Raw genomic sequence first — 14,801 nt, 5'->3', positions numbered from 1 at the left:
TTTAATTAATCCGTAATTTAAATTTCACTCAAATTTTATTATATTTTACAAATTTGAATGAAATTCAACTAAAATTTAAGCCTAAACCTAAACTTAACTAATCGTGCTGCCGGTAATGGAATCAGTTGTAGTCCTCCTCCTGCGGCTTCTTGTCCTTGACGCTGCTAGGGCCTCTTGCCTACGACGCCCTTGTCGTCGACGAGGTCGAAGTAGTTGGATTTGTCGTGTGTTGAGGAATATGTTGAGGAATATTCTCTCGTGTATTATTGTGTATTATTTATTTCCTTATGGCCCTCTTCTTTTTTATATAGTTGAGGACGTGGTGACCCATATTGTACCTATATATATGTGTGCATATGCACCAGAGTAATACATCGTGCAATACAGTCTTTCTACATGGTATCAGATACCCTCACGATCCTAACCTAACCTAGCCGGCCGACCTCTCCCCTCTCTCGGCCGCCGCCCCTCCCCAACCCTAGCCGCGCGCCGCCTCTCCTCTAGCGCCGCTGCCGCCCCCTCCCCTCCAATACCTCCTCCTCCACCCTACCGGCCACCCCACCACCACCACCACCATGTCCTCCCTCTCGGACACCACCAATCCCTTCGCCTCTTCACCATCCTCCGCCTCCATTGCCCCCACCCCCGCCCTCATCCACGACGTCCCTATCGCCGCCCACATACCCATCAAGCTTTCCCGCGCCGACAACAACTTTCATCCATGGAAGACATACTTCTACCTCCTCTTCCGCGAGTTCAATCTTCGCGACCACATCAACGGCACCACCGACCTCCTCTCCATGCAGCGCGACAACGACTGGATGGTGATCGACGCCACCATCACCCGCTGGCTCTTCCTCACCATCGCGCCGGACATCTTCAAGACCGTCATCCACGACGGCGATGATGCTCGCACGGTTTGGACGAAGATACACGGGATCTTCACCGACAACAAGCTCCAGCGCGTCGTCTTCTTGCAGCAGGAGTTCTTTGGCACTCCCCAGGGCGCCCTCTCCCTGGACGCCTACTGCATGCGCCTCAAGGCCATCGCCGACGAGCTTTAGGACCTCGGTTTCACGATGGGGGACGAGACCCTCCTCTCCACGCTCATCGTCGGTCTCAGCGATGATCTTGGTAACGCCGCCGCTAATCTCACACTCATGACTAACCCTACTTTCGAGCGCGCAGTCTCGTATCTTCGTCTAGAGGATCGCCGCCTGGCGAACCAGCGTGCCCGCGCCCCTCACACCGCCCTCGCCGCTAGGCTTGGTCACAGCGCCCCGGCCCCTCCCCCACCGGTCTCCTTCCTGCCCCGCCCCGTGGCGCCTTTCGCTGCTCCCTCACCGTAGCAGCCCCAGCAGCAGGGCAGCCGGGACAACGCTATCGTGGCCGCGGCAATGGCCGCAACACTGGTGGCTACAGGGGTGGCTGCCCCCACCCCGCCTGGCAGCCAGCCCCTCCACCATGGAGCAGCGACTTCAACCCGTGGACCGAGGTGGTGCACGCCCTCCCGCTCCGGGTCTGCTTGGCCCCCGTCCGCAGACTCACCAGGCGCACTTCGCCGCGCCCTCGACCCCCGCGCCGGCCTACGGCGGCCTGCCCTCCTACGCGCCTCCCCAACAGGCGGGTTGGGACCCTGCGCTGGTCGCGGCTCTCCAACAGGCACACACCGCCGCCCCCTACGTCGGCGGGTGACAAGGTATTAACTTGTCAATGCCTACGGGTTGTAGACTAGGGTTTAGTTAGAAGTAGAGGGCAAGTAGATCTCGAAGGTTTCAGCCGAAAAGTACTCGACGATATGAAAACTAGGGTTTGTGAGACAATGAATCCATACTTTCTTTGTCCCTCGACTCCCCCTTATATAGGAGGTGGAGCCGAGGGATTCTTGATGTACAAGTTACAGAGTTCGGGAAGGTTTCCAACTCCTCCCGTAATATTTACAAGTGTTCTCTCCTAATACAACTCTAGTTTTCCTTAATACTAGTTTGGGCTTCCGAATCTTCATATTCATCGAGTTGTGGGCCTTCAGTAAACCCCGGGTACCATCTTCGGCAGGCCCATTGGGGATGCCTATGTCAGTAGCCCCCGAGATTTTGCTTGAATCGTAGAGTCAGGGAAAATCTCCACCTTTATATTTATTCAATAACTCTGATCTTCACCACATATCTTTGCATACGAATTTCTATATTGTACAGGGATAACGGTAATTGGGGCTAGTTCATCTGACAGATCAGGTACTAGTTAACTGCTCTAGTGGCAATCCGCAAAAACCTACTTCAAGATCACGTCCCTGGACATGATCTCGGGATACTGGCGTAAACTTCGACAGGTGCCGCTTAAGGTCTTACCATTCTGTCAAGTCCCAGTCATATTTATCGGGTACCTAACGCGTCCGTTAGGATTTTTCTTCGTATCTGTTGATACGGATAAAAGTAGCAAACCGACGTCAGAGACGGCGCCACGCCACACAGAACGGATCCGGGGTCTTACCTTCGCAAAGTTTTGCGGCATTCAGAAATTGTTCGCAACTTTGGCGTTCTGAGAATATATTGTCGAGCGCTTTTTCGGCTGTTGGAATAGCACATTTTACTGAGTCAACAGATGACTTATATTTCTCTCCCGATGGGAGTATATGTAGAGTTATGTATATAACTCGAAATATGCTCACTTTTTCTTCTTCTTTCTCTCTCTCTCTTTTTTTATAATTTCATCGGGCACGCGAACAGCGTTCCCGATGGGAGTAGCCCCCGATGCTACAACCAAGGACTTGTGCTTGGGTGTAGGCTCCATGCCTTATGTCGCTATATTTTTCACCTGTCGCATAATTTTTCAAATCTCTCGGGTGCGCGAACAGCGCTCCCGATGGGAGTAGCCCCCGAGGCTATGAGCAAACACTTGTATTTGATCATAGGCTCTCGCCATTTCTATTTTGTCTTTCTCGAATTTTTCATTTTTCCAAAGTAGCCCCCGAGCATTTGATCAAAAACTTGTATTTGATCAAAGGCTCTGAAAATAGTCCATAATCCTCTGTTGTCGCCTTTTTTATGAAGCTGCCTAGTCGAAACTTTCTCTTGCTAATGTGACATCACTGCTGACGATAGCCACGACCGCTGTTCCTGGAAAACGCGAGAAGTTCTCTCTCACTGCCTTGCGGGCCCATATTACGCATCGTATTGACACGTCGCGCAAGTGGGGGACACACGTCCTCCTATTTTCCTGGCACACGTACTGTAGCGCCTGTGCTTTCTCGTCTATATAAAATTACTTTTTACCCCTTGTTCACGTGTACACCATCTGTCCCGCAATCTCTCAATCCAACGGTGCGTCGATTCACCGCACCTCTATAAAAGGGCATCGTCTTCCTCCTCCAGTCCTTTCGCTCGCGCCGCACATCTGCTTCTCCTCTGCAAAATCCTCCATTGCTCTCATTGCTTCATGCGCTCCACCACACTCACACGCTTCTCCGCCAAGCTCATTGATGCCACCTCGCGCCTGTTTGTCCAGGCACAGCACTCCGGAGTCCAAGATGGGGACGGCGGATCTGGGAAGCGCCGAGTGGGAAAGATCCAAGATCTCCGCCCAAGATATGAACCTGCTGAAGAAGATGGGGTTCAACAAGAAAGAGAACTCCATCCGCTTCCCCAAGGATGAGAGCTATCCAAGGCCTCCAATCGAGTATCGGGTCAGTTTCGTTGACCACCTCATCCGAGGTCTCTCTCCCCGAATCCACGAATTTTTGCGGGGTCTTTTGTTTGTCTATGGGCTTCAACTGCATCAGTTGACGCCCAATTCCATCCTCCACGTGTCGATTTTTATCACATTGTGTGAGTGCTTCCTCGGGGTCCAACCTAATTGGGATCTGTGGAAGCATATCTTCTGCCTCCGCCGTAATGGCTCCCACAACGTCGCCTACAACATTGGCGGCGTTGTTATCTGTGTTCGCTCTGACGTTGAATATTTCGACGTCAAATTCCCCAACTCCGTCCAAGGTTGGCGGAAGAGGTGGATGTATGTACACGAAGAAAGCTCCAATCCAGTGGAGGACAACATCGCCCCTTTTGATGGAGAAGCCAAAATCCTTCGCCGCCGTTCTTGGGATGCCGAAGCTACCGAAGCTGAGAAATTGGCGACTGAAGCGCTGATGACTCGCATCCACGAGCGACAAAACACCCGCGGCAAGGAGCTGTCGGGTATTGAGATCACAGCGTATTTCCTTAGGATTAGAGTGCAGCCTCTCCAGGCTCGCAAAAATCCCCTCTGGAAGTATGTTGGTGAAAAAGATGTCGACAGGCTCTCAAAAGATCTTCCTCTGAAGGATTTTGAGAAGCTTATCCGAAGAATCTCATCGCTCAGCAAGAAGGATCCAATTCCATCTTCTTGCCGCATTACGCCATATAGTGGCGCCAATCCCCTCCCCGAGGTAATTTTCCTCTTGTTTGCTATATTGTCTCCTCGAATTTTACTATTTGTCGACTGCTATATTTTTAGCTTTTTGCACAACATTGTTTTTTTATCGACATTCTTTCTTTGTTTTTTTTCAGGACCACCCTGTTCTTGCTTCTCTTCCTCCTCTTCCTGAGGGTGGAGAGGTTGAGGACCGTACCGTTGTCGACGATGACAACCAGGGTACCTCGCGCCCTGAAAGTGAAGTCACGGGTTCTCACAAATCCGCGGCTTCTTCTGAAAAAGACGCTGATTCTGAGGCCACTGCCTCGACACATTCCCTTCCTCCTGCTATTTCTCCAAGGAACAAGAGGAAAAGGGACGACGTCGAAGACTCCGGCACCTCCAAAGCCGAAGAAGCTGCTCCTTCAAATCTGAAGGCAGCTTTCGATCCATACCTTGATGCCCTCATCAGCTCGTAAGTTACCCCTTGCTTCTTACTGTTTTTGCTCTTAACGTTTTGTGTCTATCTTGCTTCTACTGTCGCCATTTTACTGTAGTGGTGACGAGGAAGAGGCGCAAGCTATTGATGCGACTGCTCGAACGAGTACGTCGCATACTTTAGTTGTTTCTGAAGTGCATGTTGAAGGAGAAGAATCTTCGCCTCCTCAACAAAACACCGAACAACCTACTCCTCCTGCAAGCCCCCATGTCCCTTCGCCAAAAAGGGCGAGGGTTGAATCAATCACGGAGCCTGCCTTACAATTGGGTGGCTCCTCGACTCCTCTTTTTGATGATGTAAGTCTTTGAATACTTTTCGATGCTATCGATTTTTCCATTGTTTTGCTTCTTTTTTGCTTTGTGCTGTCGAGCTTTTAACTATATTGACGCTTTCTTTCTCTATCTTTCTTTATCAGCCTTTGATGAAGGAGTTCATCTGCTTCGGTGCCCAATTCATCGGGTACCGTGAATATGCTAGCAAGGCTGACGGTAATATTTTTCTGCTTTTCCTGGCGCATGACTTCTTACTCCTTTCTTGTCGTGATTTTGAGTGGTTTTGAATATTTTGGCAGAAAAACTTGCGGAAACCAACAAGCGTGTCGATGCACTTGCTCAAAAATTGGAGCAAAGTGAGAAGGCTCGTAAGGAGGCTGAAGCAGATGCGAAGAAGGCCAAGGCAGATGCTGAAAAGGCCAAGGCAGATGTTGCTGGTGTTGAAGATCTTCGGAAGAAGCTTCACGACGCAGAAACTGCTTTGAGCGAAAAAATAGCTGAGCAAGCTGCTCGAGAAGAAAAGATCCTCAGTCGCTTGGAAGCACAAAGTCGACGTTTTGTTAGTAAGTGCTTGACTCTTTGTGCATTTCCTCGAGTTACTTCTCATTTTCCGAGTGACATAGGCATCCCCAATGGGCCTGCCGAAGATAGTACCCGGGGTTTACTGAAGGCCCACTACCCGAAGAATAAGAAGATTCGGAAGACCAAGATATTGTTAAGGAAAGCTAGAGTTGTAATATGAAGCATTATTTGTAATCTTGCGGGATGAGTTAGAAACCTTCCCGGACTCTGTAACTTGTACAATACGAATCCCTCGGCTCCGCCTCCTATATAAGGGGGAGTCGAGGGACAAAGCGATCATCGAATCATTGTTTCTTAAACCCTAGTTTCATAATCGTCGAGTACTTTTCGGCTGAAACCTTTGAGATCTACTTGCCCTCTACTTCCAACTAAACCCTAGTCTACAACCCGTAGGCATTGACAAGTTAATACCTTGTCAATTGGCGCCGTCTGTGGGAACTAGAGGCGTCAAGGATCTGATCTCGATGGCACGTTCAAGATCGTCGACTTCATCAACCGCAAGCAACGCGATGGATCGAGGTAAATAGATCGCAACTGGTCTTGTCGATTTTGTTCCTCACCCGCCCTCCCGTTTGGATGCATATGCGTATCTGGAGGAGCCTATGGAGATGACGTTCAGAAGATTTCACTTTCGCGTCGAGAAAGAGGGATCGTATCGTGTCGAAATTCCGATTTCATCGGGATCGTCGGCGGTCGATTCCGATTTTTCAAGCTATACATCGTCAACCGAGTCAGGAGAAGAAGAAACTCCGTCGTCACGCTTCATCAGCACCAGGGCAAGAGAAAAACTTGCCAAGATCTTCAGCGACATGTCGTTTGAGTCATCTGCGGACTCCTATATAAGCGATGGCTCAAGCAGTGTCGATAGCTACGACTTCATCGACAAATCTACTACAGTGGGCAAGGTCTTCGCCAATCTTCATGATGGTGTCACCAAACCCAACATAGATCTGAATACAAAGTATCATCAGATTTATGTCATCGGAGAGCCAAGTCGTGATCAGGAGGAAACATCTGAGGCTTTTGACGATTTGGGAAATCCATACATCGATCTCTCTGATTTGCGACGAGGCCTAGGCAATAAATATATCGGACCACAGCCGCGAGATAGAGTCCAACTTACGCAAGCAGCATGGGATAGAGCCGCAAGAGCTATGGATGGCTCAGAACCAATGGCCACCATAGCTACGCCAGAAGAGTTACAAGCATATCAATATAGGCTCGCACGAGCTGCAAGGGAATTGGAAAAACAGACAGCTGAGTTAAACAGAAGAAAGGAGGCAGCCTCTGCATCAAGTAGGCGAAGGGCAGAGCTGAGTCGACAATCTAGAACTTCGGGTGATAGCCACAGGGAGGCTCGGAACAGAGCAAGATCAAGGTTACAAAACGTACCTGAAGGAGAAAGAGAGCACTTGGTTCAAAACCTCGACATGTCTTTTATGTCAATAGACACGAGAGGGAACATCATCCCCAAGACACCAGAAGCTGGGTATATGGCGACACAAGCTTTCATCCTTGCATCCAGGCCACCCCCAGGAGATCCAAGGGAGGCACTGTACAACATGGCGATGGCAGGAGTTGGAGCCATGGGAACGGCATTTGCGTCAACACCTCCCGAAGGAGCAGCAAGGCAAAATAGCCCACGACCTGCGGCAGCAACAGCAGCAGTTCCCGAAGGACCAAGTGGAGCAAGGGACACGGCAGCACAAGCAAGGGTCGACAGAGCGCGAAAAAGCAGAAGGGAACATCGGCAGTCCCCAGAGCTAAACGACGAGGACATGTGTGGTTTGCCATGCTTCACAAGGAGAGTTCGAAAAACTCGAGTCCCTTCGGGATTCAAGTTACCCGATAACTTCAAGAAATTCGATGGCCTTCAAGATCCAGAGGATTGGCTAGTTGATTATCTCGAGACGGTGAAGCTCACAGGAGGAACCAGAGCAACAGCTATGCAAAGCATCCAGGTGCATTTGAGTGGAGCCGCACGATCTTGGATAAAGAAACTTCCTCCAGGATCTATCGACAGCTGGGATAGCTTCGAGGACGTGTTCGTCAAGAACTTCCGGTCCACATGTAAAAAACCTGCGTCATTAGAGGAGCTGAGAGCGTGCCGACAAAAGCCAGACGAGCCAATGAGAAAATATATCCAAAGGTGGAATATCATCCAAAACTCGGCAGAAAATATATCTGATGAGAGAGCAATAGATGCGTTTGTCGCAGGGATCAGGCGTGGAGATTTTGTCGAGGATTTGGGGAAGACCAATCCAAAGACAGTATCTGCACTAATGGAAATAGCAAACAGATGGGCAGATGGAGAAGATGCTGTTCACAACAAACGGCACAGGTCGCCAGAGCAAGACCGCGGTCGAAATTATCAACCAAGGCGACGATTTCCTCGGCAGTACCCGAGTTATGACGCTCCAGGTCATATCTCGGCGGGCTTCCGAGCAAGCACCGGAGGAAACAACAGAGATGATTACCAGAGAAGCAATGAGCAACGGGGCAACAATAGAGATGACTCTCGAAACAATAGGCAAAATAGCGGGCCAAGGTTTCATAGACCTTTCGTGTCTCCCGAAGAGATGATGAACGGGCCGTGTCAGATGCATTTTTTCCTCGACAGCAACGGAAAAAGACAGTCAGGACATCTGCAGAAGGATTGTAGAAATTTCCAGGCAATGCTAAGGTATGCAGGGCATGCTAATGCTCAGGCAGCACAGAGAAATCCTCGAGAACCCAGGAGTGAGATTCACTTGCCACCTCCTCCCGCAATTACGGACGACAATCGACATCAGCTCAGAATAGCGGCAACACCAGCACCACCGCCTTATGTTGATCCTAACTCTAACGGAGCGGTCTCGATGATTCAGAAGGGAAGGCCATCCAACAGAGCTCAGAAAGTAATCTCGCGACAGGTGTTCATGGCAGAAAAAATGCCTCCACCAACAGTCGAGTATCTTAATTGGTTAGGGCAAGACATTGGCTTCACCATAGCGGATCATCCACAGCAAGTTCCTCGACCAGGGCAGTCAGCACTTATCCTACCAGCAGTCATCGCAGGGTTCGACGTCTCTCGCGTGTTCATAGATGGCGGCAGCAGCTTAAACCTTATGTACGCAGATACATTAAGGAAGATGAACATATCCCTAGCAAACCTGAAGCCAACAGACACGAGATTCCACGGTATCACACCGGAGAAGCCAAGTTATCCGCTGGGGAAGATTAATCTCGACGTTCAGTTTGGTACCCGAGAAAATTACAGAATCGAGAACTTGGAGTTTGAAGTCGTAGATTTTCCATCACAGTACCACGCTCTGTTGGGACGACCAGCATATGCTAGATTTATGGCGGTACCACATTACACGTACCTGTTGTGGAGGATGCCTGGACCTAAGGGACCAATCACAGTCAAAGGAAGCTTCGCCCTAGCCGATAAATGTGATAAGGATTTTCATCGAATATCAGAGACTTTCGGGATGCAAGCTAAGTATTTGGCGTCAAGGCTCATGACTGACTACGACGTGCTGCCAGACGTTGGAAGGCCAAATAAAGAATCAACTTTCAATACTGAGAAAAATTCTAAGGAGGTGCAGATTCACCCAACGGATCCAAAAAAGACGACATCCATCGCAAACGACATGGACCTCGCATAGGAAAGCGCGCTCATTGAGTTCCTCCGTGAGAACTGGAAAATATTCGCATGGTGTCCAGCTGACATGCCAGGAGTACCCAGGGAACTTGCCGAGCACCACCTAAACTTGGATCCACTAGCGAGACCAATCAAACAACCTTTGCGACGTTTTTCGGAACCAAACCGCAAGGCTATGCTGTCAGAAATTGATCGACTGAGAGAAGCTGGTTTTATCAAGGAGCTGCACACAGAGGCCACATGGGTAGCAAATCCAGTGTTGGTGCCGAAGAAAAACACTAAGGTCCTTCGCATGTGCGTCGACTTTACGTGTCTCAATAAACATTGTCCAAAGGATCACTTTCCCCTCCCGAGGATCGACCAAATTATCGACTCCACGGCAGGATGTGAACGTCTTTCCTTTTTGGACGCATATTCTGGTTATAACCAGATCAGATTAAAAGAAGAAGATGAAGTAAAAACAGCGTTCATCACACCTTACGGCGTGTTTTGCTATAGAACAATGCCTTTTTGTTTGAAAAACGCGGGAGCAACATATCAGAGGATGATGTAGAAGTGTTTGGCGACACAGATTGGAAAAAATGTGCAAGTGTACATCGACGATGTCGTCATAATGTCAAAAAAGGGGACGACGTTGATCGAGGATCTCAAGGAAACCTTCGACAACCTCGACAAATTCTGCCTCAAGCTGAACCCGACGAAGTGCTCCTTCGGCGTCCCAGCAGGAGAACTTCTTGGGTTCCTAGTTTCAGCAAGAGGGATTGAAGCAAATCCCGACAAAATACAAGCTATTGTAACAATGAGGAAGCCAACAAAGTTAAAAGAAATACAGCAACTAACTGGGCGAGTCGCAGCTTTAAGCAGATTCGTCGCCAGGCTGGGAGAAAAGGCGTTACCGTTCTACGCTTTAATAAAGAAAGGGGAAAAATTCCAGTGGAACGAAGAAGCCGATAGAGCTTTCGAGGATCTAAAACGCACAATCTCGACACCACCAATCTTGGTGGCACCGAAGGAAAAGGAACCTCTCCTGCTATACATTGCAGCCACACCCCAGGTGGTTAGCACGGTGCTAGTCGTCGAAAGAGAAGAAGAAGGAAAGCTCCATGGAGTACAAAGGCCGGTATATTTCATCAGTGAAGTTTTATCGCCTTCCAAACAGCGGTACCCGCAGTACCAGAAACTAGCATATGGAGTGATTACAACGGCAAGAAAGTTGCGCCACTATTTTTCGGCACACCCGATAATAGTAGTCAACGAAGCACCTCTTTCAAATATACTGAACAATCCAGAAGCTACAGGGCGTGTCTCCCTTTGGGGAATAGAACTTTCCCCTTGGGACATCACGTATGAAAAAAGAAAGGAAATCAAGTCGCAAGTTTTGCCAGATTTCATTGCAGAGTGGATGGAGCTGCAAAACACGGGACCCCCAGATTTGTCGAGAACTTGGACCATGAACTTTGATGGATCCAAGAGAGTAGAAGGAGCTGGCGCAGGAGTAATACTTATATCACCCGAAGATGACAAGTTAAAGTATGTCCTACGGATGACGTTCCCAAACGCATCCAACAATGAAGCAGAATACGAAGCCCTCATACACGGGATGAAGATGGCGAAAGCTTGCGGTGCAACTCGACTAAAAATCTTTGGCGACTCACAATTGGTGGCTCAGTAAGTTATGAACCAGTGTGATGCAGTCAATGATAGCATGATAGCATATAAGGAGGTGTACAATGAGCTTGAGAAGCTGTTTGATGGATGCGAGGTAAATCACATCAGTAGGTTGAGCAATGATGAAGCCGACGTTCTCGCAAACATCGGGTCGCAGTGCCTTCCAATCCCGCCAGGCGTATTTTGGGAAGAGATAGCGGAGAGATCCACAAAGCCGAAGAAGGCGCAGAAAAAAGCAAAGGAAGAAAAAACTTCGGCGCCCCTCAAAGAAGCCGTGGAGGACGAAGAGGACCAAGAGCTTGTGATGATGGTAGAAGTTCCTTGGATGCAAGCGTACATATCGTATATCCTTAGGAAAGAAATACCCGACGATCCAGTTGTGGCAAGGCGAATTATTCGACGATCCAAAGCTTTCACAGTGGTCAAGGGTGAGTTATACAAGCGAAGTATTTTAGGCGTCCTGCAAAGGTGTGTCACACCCGAAGAAGGAAGGATAATCCTAAAAGATGTGCATGAAGGAATATGTGGTCACCATGCGAGAAGTCGAGCTATTGCAGCCAAGGTTTTTCGGGCAGGATTTTACTGGTTGACACTAATCGAGGATGCAAAAGAGATAGTAAGAACCTGCGATGCGTGCCAGAGATTCGCCGCAAAACCTCACTCTCCGGCGGTAGAGCTGATGCCAATACCATTGTCGTGGCCCTTTGCCCAATGGGGACTTGATATGGTGGGCAAGTTGCATAAAGCTTCGCCAGGAGGATACGAGTACCTGTTGGTTGCTGTCGACAAATTCACCAAGTGGGTAGAAGCGAAGCCAATAAATTCACCAGATGCAGCGTCGGCAATAAAGTTTGTGAAGGGCCTCATTTTTCGGTTTGGAGTGCCTCATAGCATTGTCACAGACAACGGTACTAACTTTACAGCTAAGGAGTTCAAGGCATACTGCGCAGAAGTAGGCATCAAATTACACTTTGCGTCAGTTGGACACCCGCAAACCAATGGCCAAGTCGAAAAAGCCAATGGTATCATCTGCAACGGCATTAAAAAGCGCCTACTAGGACCGCTCGAAAAGGCTCGACATACCTGGCCAGAAGAATTGCCAAGTTTTTTGTGGAGCATACGAACAACACCAAATACGGCGACACAAGAACCTCCGTTTTTTCTCGTTCACGGAGCCGAAGCAGTACTTGTTATCACCAGATTTTGGCCAAATCAGGAGATGGGCCGTAAGGGAGATGGGCTTGGAAGATTACACGTAGAAGATCTCTGAAGCGGCCTTGCACGAGGGGTTTGGGCTAGATTGCCCGTGTATCTGTAATATAGTAGATCGCATCTTAGATTAAAGGATAGAGTTTAAGCCATGCACGGTTAGGTGCACGCCTAAATTAGAAAGTCCCCTGGACTATAAATATGTATCTAGGGTTTACGAAAAAAACAACAACCAACGTTCACCACAAATCAATCTCGGCGCATCGCCAACTCCTTCGTCTCGAGGGTTTTCTTCCGGTAAGCATCATGCTGCCTTGCGATCTAGGCAGTACAAGCTTATTTCGTTGTTCATGCGTTGCTCATACTGAAGCCTTTTTGATGGCGAGCAACGTAGTTATCTTAGATGTGTTAGGGTTAGCATTGTTCTTCGTATCATATGCTGTCGTAGTGCAACCCTTACACATCTAGCCGCCCTTACACCTATCTTAGGTGTAGGGGCGGCACCCCGCTTGATCATTATTTAGTAGATCCGATCCGTTACGGTTGCTCCTTGTTCTTCAAGGATTAGTTTAATATCTGCAATAGTTAGGCCTTACAAAGGGTTGGAGGATCCAGCGGCGTGTAGGGTGTAGTTTGCTAGCCCTAGACAGGATGTTCCGAGGATCAACCTCGTGTTGGTTTTTAGGCCTTGTCTAGGATCGGCTTACGATCACCGTGCGCGGCCGCGAGGCCCAATCGTGAGTAGGACGTTCCGATTATGCGGTGAAAACCCTAAATCGTCGTAGATCGTTTTAGCTTTATTTTGATCAAGCAGGACCACCATATATTCGTGCACCTCGTACGAATCATGGGTGGATCGGCTCCTTGAGCCAATTCACAGGATAACCTGAGAGCCGATCGAGGCTCGTATTTAATGTTTACGTGTATGCCATGCAGGAAACTAAGCGAGGCATCTCCATCACCTTCCTGACCAGGTATAGGTCAGGTGGCACGCCCTTGCACCAGCATCGGACGTGCGCGCCAGAGGCTTTGCGGGCCGTCGCTCGGAGGGACCAGGGCCAGCCGCAGCCCTAAGTTGTTCCCGGCTCTACTGTGTTGCCCGTCGTTGGTCGCCGGTGGGTCTCTGACCGCAACACATTCTGGCACGCCCGGTGGGACAATCTTCTACATCAACCACATCGCCATCTACATCTGAGATGGCGGACGGCACTCCAGTCACGTACGAGGATCTGACCGACGAGCTCAAGAAGAAGTATGACGAGGTCAAAGCGATCCTCGAGGCCGACCTCATCGGCTCTTTTCACAGAACCCGTTCACATGGCATCAGGTGGAAGGGGTTCTCGCCTGATGGTGCGCTCGATGGGATAGACATGTCTGCCCCGTCAGAAGAACGCACCAGGTCCCTGCGTCAGGAGATTAACTACATGGTGGCTCACTCGCTGCACCGCCACTCTGAGAACCTGGTGAACACTTTGGAGCGTGTCGCTCTCCGGGTGATCCAGGAGATCATGAGGCACCAGTACTCTCCGTCAGGACCAGCTCTCGGGACACACCAAGGAGAGATGCCACTCCAGTCCCGTCCACCGCTGCCATTTGCGTTGGCAGCACCAGAAGTGCCGAATTCACCGGCATTCGTCGTCTACAAGATCGGTGGTGACCCTAGTGACTGCCAGTTCTTGCATGAGGCGCCTAAGGAGATCCCTCACGGGTACATGTGCACATACGTGCCAGACTGCGGTAACTGGGCGCTCACAAACCAGGCCGCAACATCAGGGACTTCTGGGAAAGCAGGAGGAACGTCTGCGATAGATCTTGAGAAGCAGACGTGGCTAGCTAAATATGCCACTCCGACGAACCTCCAGGGCTCAGCTCCTGCAGTTGGCTCAGAGCTGGAAAAGCAAGCATGGCTGGCTAAGTACGCCACCCCGGCGAATCTTCAGAGTTCGACTCCTGCAGCCAGCACCGCGGATCAAATCAGTACTATACTGAGAGATCAGTTCGGCATGGTGCCGAAAAGGAGGACAATCGGCTATTCCAAGCCGTACCCCGACGAGTACGAATTGGTCCCGCTACCGCCCAAGTATCGGCTCCCTGACTTCTCCAAGTTCAGTGGATCAGATGGTTCCAGCTCCATCGAGCATGTGAGCCGATATTTGGCACAGCTAGGAACGGCCTCAGCGTCGGATCCACTACGCGTGAGGTTCTTCGCACAGTCCCTCACGGGATCGGCTTTCGGGTGGTACACTTCGTTGCCACCGGACTCGATCCGGACTTGGAAGCAGTTGGAAGAACAGTTCCATATGCAGTTTCACTCAGAAGCTTCCGGGGCCGGCATTGCCGATCTAGCTCAAATACGTCAGAAGCGTGGAGAAACCGTGGCAGAATACATCCAGCGCTTCAGAAATCTGAGGAACCGATGTTATTCGGCTCGTGTAACTGAAAAAGAAGCAGTCGAGTTGGCAGTAGTGGGCCTTGCCTCACAAATCAAGGATATGGCCTCCCAAGCAGACTACCCTTCACTGGCGCACATGGTTCAGAA

General features: G+C 49.8%; 1 protein-coding gene across 1 annotated transcript; it reads left to right on the top strand.

The window, feature by feature from the left end:
- Window positions 1-575: 575 nt before the first annotated feature.
- Window positions 576-1,064, top strand: LOC139839006 (uncharacterized). The gene has a single exon (XM_071829040.1). The coding sequence runs from the start codon at window positions 576-578 to the stop codon at window positions 1,062-1,064; it is 489 nt and encodes a 162-aa protein (XP_071685141.1).
- Window positions 1,065-14,801: the final 13,737 nt, after the last annotated feature.

The sequence above is a fragment of the Lolium perenne genome, chromosome 4, assembly GCF_019359855.2.
Source record: "Lolium perenne isolate Kyuss_39 chromosome 4, Kyuss_2.0, whole genome shotgun sequence".
In the NCBI taxonomy this organism is placed as follows: Eukaryota; Viridiplantae; Streptophyta; class Magnoliopsida; order Poales; family Poaceae; genus Lolium; species Lolium perenne.
The sequence above is the reverse complement of the archived record's forward strand: the minus strand, read 5'-3'. Positions and strand labels throughout refer to the sequence as shown.